This window comes from Pelecanus crispus, chromosome 9 (genome assembly GCF_030463565.1).
Source record: "Pelecanus crispus isolate bPelCri1 chromosome 9, bPelCri1.pri, whole genome shotgun sequence".
Lineage (NCBI taxonomy): Eukaryota > Metazoa > Chordata > Aves > Pelecaniformes > Pelecanidae > Pelecanus > Pelecanus crispus.
This window is the reverse complement of record NC_134651.1, coordinates 2,457,291-2,464,779: the sequence shown is the minus strand read 5'-3', so window position 1 is coordinate 2,464,779 and position 7,489 is coordinate 2,457,291. Positions and strand designations below refer to the sequence as shown.

Here is a 7,489-nt window from a genome sequence, read left to right as displayed (position 1 = left end):
CGCTGCGGCGGCCCGGGCCGTGCCCCGCGGGGCAATCGCCCCCTTTCCTCTGCCCCGCGGGGGTCGGGGCGGGGCGGGGGGGGGGGCGGCCACGGGCACCCCCGCACCCCCACCCCCTCGTGCCCCCCCGGGACCCCCGCGGGGCGGTGCGCGGGCGCGCAGCCTGCGCCCCCCCCCCCCCCCTCCGCCGCCGCCTCCCGCCGTGGCCACTCCCCCGCAGCTCCGGCCCCTCTCCCGCGCCGCGCTCGCCCGGGACCCGGCGCACGGGCCCGCGCTTAATTAAATTAATTAGGGCGCATCGCGCGGCGGGCGGGCGGGCTCGGCCGTGCCCTGGCCGCAGAGCCCCGCGGCGGGCGGCGCGGCCGGGCTGCGCGGAGAAGGGCTGCGCCGGGCGCTCCGAGGGGAGGTAATTCGCCGGGAACAAGGGGCAGGCTTTGCAAAGTATAAATAGTGCCACTTCAATCGCCGCCTCGCTATCAGACCCCGAGAGCCCTGCACGTCGGGCGGCACGGCTCGGCTCGGCTCGGCACGGCCCCGGGCAGCCGCCGCCCCCCCCCCGCCCCGTGGATGCCCGCCCGGGGAGCCGGGGCAGCGCGCCCCTGAGCCGCGGCCATGGAGGAGCTGACGGCGTTCGTCTCCAAGTCCTTTGACCCTAAAGCCAAGGAGAAGAAGGAGCTCATCACCTACCGGGAGGTGCTGGAGAGCGGGCCCCTGCGCGGCGCACCGCGGGAGAGCGGCGGCAGCGCGGCGGAACCGGGCCGCGACGAGGCGGGCAGCCCCACGGCGCGGGTGGGCGGCGGGCGGTCCCCGCCGCGGGAGCCCGACGCCGCCGAGAGAGCGGCCGAGGCGGCCACCCCCAAGCTCAGCGACGGTAACGGCGGCACCGGGGGCTCCCCCTTCCCCCCCTTCCCCACCCCCGCCGCGGCGGGGGGCGGGGGGGGGCCGGTCGGGACGCGCGGGCGATGGCCGCGGGTGGAAGGGGCTCGGCGGGGGCCGCGGTGGGCGCGGGTGGGCGGCTCTCCGCCTTTCCCCGGTCCCGGGGAAATAACGCGGCCAGCCTGGAAGTTTATATTAAAATATTTAAACCAGCCTTTCAACTCGCTGCTAAACACCCTCCGTTGCTCTCCGGCAGCCGCGCTGCCAACGAAAGCCCGGGGCCGCGGGGCCGCTCGCTCTCCCGCGGGGCTGGGCAGCGTGGGCTGCGCGGCGCGGACTCGCGTGGGGCCGCGCCGCCGCCGCTCGGCCCCGGGCTCCGCGCCGTTCCGCAGGAGCGCAGCGTGGGCTTTATCCCGCGCTGCTTGCCGCGCCGGGGCGATGGCCGCCCTGCCCGCCGGCGGAGCGGGGGGAAGGCGCTGCCCCAGCGGGGTCTCCGCGCCCACCGGCGGAGCGGGGCCCGTCCCCGTCGCTCTTGCGCGGGGACCCGCGGTTCGCTGCCGCCCTTTTGTTCGGACGAGCATCGCCGGCGCGGGCTAAAAGAAACAAATTTGGGCGAACGAGCGGGGCGAGCCGGGCGGGCAGCTCCGCGGCGCGCAGGTTCCGCGGGGGGCCGCGCAGGGACACCCCCCCCCCCCCCCGCAATAAACACGCACCCCCACGCTCGGCCGCGGCCCGGCCTGGGGCGCGTGTCTGGCAGAAAATTAAAGAACGAACCCCAAATCCGCGGGTGACCGCGGGCGCGGAGGGGCCGCGCTGGCCGGCGGAGCGCGGCGGGGACCTGTTGCTGCGCTCCCCCCCGGGGCGGGCGGCGGGGCCGCCGATCTCCCGTGGGCCGGTGCCGTGGGCTCGGTGCGGACCCTGCGGGGCGGCTGCCGGGGCTGCGGGAGCCGGTTACCGGAGCCGAGCGGCGGGGCCCGGGAAGGCAGCGGGGCCGAGGCGGGCCTAGCGCGGCCCGGGAGCGCAGGCCCGGCTGCCCCAGCCCCCGGGGGGCTCCGGTTCCCTCGGGGGGTTCCTGCCCGGTTCCCCCGAGGGGCTCCGGTTCCCCCGGGGGAGCTCCTGCCCCAGCCCCGGGGTCTCCGGTTCCCCCGGGGGAGCTCCTGCCCGCTTCCCCCGGGGGGCTCCGGTTCCCCCGGGGAGCTCCTGCCCCAGCCCCGGGGGGCTCCGGTTCCCCGGGGGAGCTCCTGCCCGCTTCCCCCGGAGGGCTCCGGTTCCCCGGGGAGCTCCTGCCCGCTTCCCCCGGCTGCCGGGCGCTGCGGGCTGAGCTCCGCCGCCTCCCCCCGCGGCGTGGGAGCCCGGGCAGCCCCCCGCGGCGCCCCGTCCCCGCCTGTCTGACTGCCTGTGTCGTGCCCAGTCTCCCCAGAGCTGAAGGAGCGCAAGGAGGATGCGAAAGCGATGGAAGACGAAGGGCAGACGAAAATCAAGCAGAGGAGGAGCCGGACGAATTTCACCCTGGAGCAGCTGAACGAGCTGGAAAGGCTTTTCGACGAGACCCACTACCCCGACGCCTTCATGCGGGAGGAGCTGAGCCAGAGGCTGGGGCTGTCCGAGGCCAGGGTGCAGGTAGCCGAGCCGTGGCCGGGGCTGCGTGGGTGCGTGGGTGCACGGTGCACGGTGGCAGGGGCCAGCGCAGGAGCAGCCGGCCCGGGGCCGGGGGGAGAGGAGCGGGGCTCTCCCCCCACCCCCCGCCCCCGCGCCCAATTGCACCCAGCAAATCTGTTAAAAAAAAAAAAAAAAAAAAAAAAATCGGCTCCCCGGGGGTGCTCCTGCGGTTTGGGACTCCCCCCAAGTCCCCTGCCCCTCGCTCCGTCGCGTTTTGTTTCATCTCCGCGTTCGTTTCTTCGTCCCTGCCTGGGCAAAGAGCTACAGCGCGGCGTGGGCTGCGGTCCCTCTCCGGGCTGCTCCCGGCAGGGCTTCCCGGGCCGACGTACCAATTAACTTTATAGATGTAGTGACCGTAAACTAAATTAGGAACTGCTAAGCGCACCAAAAAAAAAAAAAAAAAAAAAAAAGGAGGGAAAAAAAAAAATGTACAGTCCGTTTCTCGTGGTGGTTCTTAAATCTTGAGGGAAGCGGCACGAAAACTGCGCGAAGTGCACAGGGCGGCTTTGTTCGGGCGTCGGAAATACAAAAGTCTGGAATAAACCCAGGCTATTTTGAGCGTTCTCCCGTTCCGAGGAGCCCCAGCTTCCTTTGATTTAACCTGCGCGTTTAACCTCGGGCTGCCCTCCCGAAGTGTTTTGAGGGTTTTGTTTTGGTTTTGGGTTTTGTGGGGTTTTTTGGTTTAGGTTGTTTGGTTTGGGTTTTTGGGGGTTGGTGGCTTTTTTTTTGTTTTGTTTTGTTTTTTTCAAAATCGGTTCCTGCGCTGGTTTCTGCGACTTTTTGTCGGGACGAGGTGAAGAGCGAGGAAGGCTGCGGGTTTTTATCCCGGCTGGGGAGGGAGGTAACTCCTCAAACGAGAACAAACGGAGCTGCTCCGGTGTATTTCCTTTCCAATAATAAAAGAAGAGAAAATGACGGTCATTATTTGTTGGAACACATGGAGCAGTTTTAGGCCCCGAACATCTGCAGCTGTTAAAGTATTTGCTGTAACAGATACTCGCCCTCAATCTTTGTGCTCGCAGGCCACCATCTGCACCCAGCCCCGCGCAGCCCTGGTGGGCTTGTGCTTGGGCGAGGGCAGACCCAGAGCGGGCACGGAGAACCCCGAAATAATAATTAATAATAATAATAATAAGCTTTTGTCATGGCAGCCTGACACGCACACAAAAAATAAGAGCCTTCATTAGCCCCCCCCCCCCCCGCTCACCCGGTTTTTTCTTTCCGTCCAGGCACCCGGCTATGGACGCCCAGCAAATCTTAATAAACCCCCCCCCCAAAAAAAAAGCAAGTTGCTGGGCTTCAACTTGGCTATGAAAAATGTTTTTTTGTTTTTTTTGTTTTTTTTTAAAGAAAAAAGGGAGGTGCTTCCTTCTGCTGGCTCTTTGCTCGACAAAGACCGCGGCGGCGCATAATCCGCGCTCCCATTATGCCAAATGGCAGGGTGCATAATAACTTCGGGAGATTTACATAGATTAAACCCCTTCCCTTTAAACCGTTCCGGAAAACGCTTCGCAATCATATTTTACCTCGCATCTGCGCTAATTTGTAAATCGTGGAATGCGCGTTTCGGCGGGAGGCTGAGGGCGAACGCGGCTGCCGGGCACATTTTGCTTTGGCCGAAGTAAATGACAGGGCGGGGGAAATTCACGTTTATATTTGTCCCTTCAAGTAAGACCTCAGCAAAGAGTATTTTTTGGATTTTTTTTGGCCGCGGGGAAAGGATCGCTTGGCGGCTGTGGCTTCCGAGACGCGGTGCGGAGGTCTGTCTTTAAACAGGAATGTTTTAAGACGCGCTCTCCCTCCTTCCCTCCCTCCCTTCTCTCCCCTAAGCGAGCAGAACTTTATTCTGGGAATTTATTTCAACAATTCCAATATTAAAAGTGTGTTCCTGTCTAACGCGCAGCCTTTTCTGTGGAAGCAAATTAGATTATCATGAGAATGAGACAATTATTCCGCTTCTGTGCCGCTGCACAGCGGAACAGAGAAATTCTAAACTTCTTTGTAGCGAAGCTTTTATGACAGTAATTACCCCCCTCCCAAAAAAAAAAAAAAAAAGTGGGGGGAAAAAGAGAAGTGAGTCGTTAAACTCTTCGGTGTTGAGTTTTTCCTGGAGATAAAGCTAATTAATTTCTTCATTAGCGAGGCTAATAGTCAGGCCCGGCGGGGCGAACGCCCAGCCCGTTGTCGCCAGTTACTGTCACATATCGGGGGGCGATTTAGCTCTGTCGGGACTGATGTGGAAAGGCGAACCCGGGGCTCAGAAAGTCATTTTTCTGGAGCGAGCACTCTGCGAATGTCGATTTTTAAAATTTTTATTTTATATTTTTTTTCCCTGTTTTGACTCTTTTTTTTTTTTTCTTCCCCCCCCCCCCCCCCCCGCCTTTTGCGTTTCGGAGCTCCTGAGCGGGGCTGCCCGGGAGGAGGGAGCCGCAGCCGGGTTGCTTTGTCGGCCGGGGTTTGTGTTTGGGTTGGTTTGTTTGGGGTTTGTGGGTTGGTTCGGTTTTTTTTTTTTTAATTACTCTCGGTGGGTTTTATTTGTATTTTTACATTTTTTTTTCGGCGCTTGGCGGTGGCAGCCGTGTCCCACGCCCCATCCCACCCCCACCCCCCCCACCCCTCACCTCTCCCCGCAGGTCTGGTTCCAAAACCGAAGAGCCAAATGCCGAAAGCAAGAAAACCAACTGCACAAAGGTAGCGGGGAGGGGGCGCGGAGCGCCGCGGGGGGGGTGGGGGGTGTCCCCCCGTGACCGCCTGCCCTGCCTCCCCGCAGGGGTGCTGATCGGAGCCGCCAGCCAGTTCGAAGCCTGCCGGGTGGCCCCGTACGTGAACGTGGGCGCGCTGCGGATGCCCTTCCAGCAGGCAAGTGGGGCGGCGGGCCGCGGGTGGGCGGCGGGCTGGGAGCGGGAGGCGCCGGCCCCCGCGGCACACGCGTGAGCCCCTTCTCGCCGGCAGGTTCAGGCGCAGCTGCAGCTGGACAGCGCCGTGGCCCACGCACACCACCACCTCCACCCGCACCTGGCCCACGCGCCCTACATGATGTTCCCCGCTCCCCCCTTCGGGCTACCGCTCGCCACGCTGGCCGAGTCCGCCTCCGCCGCCTCCGTGGTGGCCGCCGCCGCCGCCGCCAAGACCACCAGCAAGAATTCCAGCATCGCCGACCTGCGCCTGAAGGCCAAGAAGCACGCCGCTGCCCTGGGGCTGTGACCGCCTCGCTTTTTTTTTTTTTTTTTTTGGTTTCTTTTTAAATAAAAAAAAAAAAGGGGGGGGGGGGGAAAGAAAAAGGAAAAAAAAAAAAAAGGCGAGGGAGAGGAGAGACTGACGGGAGATATATACTTATTTAAAGAATTAGAGGAACTAGACGCGCAGCTGGGAAGTTCACAGGTTTTGAAACTGACCTTTTTCTGCGAAGTTCACTTTAATACAAGAAATTTGATAAGAGAGGCGGGCCTCCTTTCACGATGCATCAGATACTTGAGTTTAACAACCACGTCTGGAATAGCGACAAAAAAAAAAAAAAAAAAAAATGAAAAGAGAAAGACGACGACGACGAAGGGGGGGAAAAAAAAAAAGGGAAGGGGGGTGGGAAGAAAAGGGAAGAAAAGAGACAATGATTTCTCTGCGACTTTCTAATGGGAAACTGTCCGGGATACTTCCTCCAGCAGCATTCCGGGTTGCATGTATTTGTATTTCATTGATGGAGTCCTTTGATTCACTTTGCACTTCACCCTCATCTTTAGTAGGAAAAAAACAAAAACCAACCAACAAAAAACCCACCAACCCCAAACCAAAACAAACAAGCGTGGCTGGGTTCTTTCGCTTTTAATCTCGGAGGGAAGCAGAAAGAGAGAGGGAGATCGAGCACTACCTTTTCCACTCCCCAGTCTCTGCCGGCCCTTCGCGGGCCCACCTCTGAAATAAAAGGGAGCGGACAGCATCAGGAGAGCGGAGCGTGCCTCCCGTTGCGGGGTCTCTCTTGTCCTGAGGGCAAAAAGAAGAGGAAAAAGAATTTAAAAAAAAAAAAAAAGAGTATTTAATTCCCAAGCGCCACTTTACACAACGGCAAATTCCGATGAGAGGTACTGGGTACATGTAAAATATGTTGATACACACGAACAAAAGTTTATTTTGGCTATAACTTGTGAATTGATAGTTGACTGTCAAAACATTTACATTTTATCTCATAAAGGTGTATCTATTCACGTAACCTTGTGATTTTTTTTTTTTAATTATTATTATTATTTGAAAGACGTATAGCTATTTAAGCTGGGGTCCCTGGCCGCCGTGCCTCTTGCCCCAGTCTGCCACCAGACCCTCACGCTCATGGCCAAGACAGAGGGAAAGCTCTTCTACGCGAACTTCGGTATGGACGGGCTGTGGATCTATTTGTTCTCCATGAAAACAAAATTATTTATATTGACCATATTTTTTCTAGCGTATTTTAAGTTATTTAAAAAAGAGGAAGGGGAAAAAAAAAAAAAACAAAAAAAAAAAAGGAAGGAAAAAAAAAAAAGCTGTTATTTCACTACATTTGTTGTCCGTACAATATATTTTGTTTCACTCAGGTTTGCTTCACCTTTTTTAATCCACTTTCGACGTCACGAATTTCAATAAGTGCCAAGTAATGAATTTAAGACACTTTGCGAGCTATTGACTGAAAAGGGTAACGTTTCAGTGGACGGTTTCCCGTCACCTCTGGTACTGTTAACACGAAATCATGGGTGATATTCTTTCTTTTCTGTGCTTACACCTGCTGTAGAGCTCGCACGTTTCTTTCTGCTCCGTAGATATCGCGACAAACCGATAGCGCCCAGCACGACGAGGAAGCACCGCTCGCCTCTGCGCATCTTTCGTTACCGCTTCGTATCCGTTTTCCTGAGTTCTCGGCTTCGCAAAACTTGCCGCGGCGTTCTGATCTGGCTTTCTTTTGACGGAAAATAGACCGGTGGAAGTTCTA

General features: G+C 58.9%; 1 protein-coding gene across 1 annotated transcript; it reads left to right on the top strand.

Moving 5' to 3' along the window:
- The first annotated feature begins 612 nt into the window (after positions 1–612).
- On the top strand, positions 613–5,739 carry SHOX2 (SHOX homeobox 2). Its single transcript, XM_075716929.1, has 5 exons — positions 613–871; positions 2,288–2,496; positions 5,169–5,226; positions 5,306–5,394; positions 5,488–5,739. Exons 1-5 carry the CDS (start codon positions 613–615, stop codon positions 5,737–5,739), a joined length of 867 nt encoding a protein of 288 aa, XP_075573044.1.
- The last annotated feature ends 1,750 nt before the right edge of the window (positions 5,740–7,489 follow it).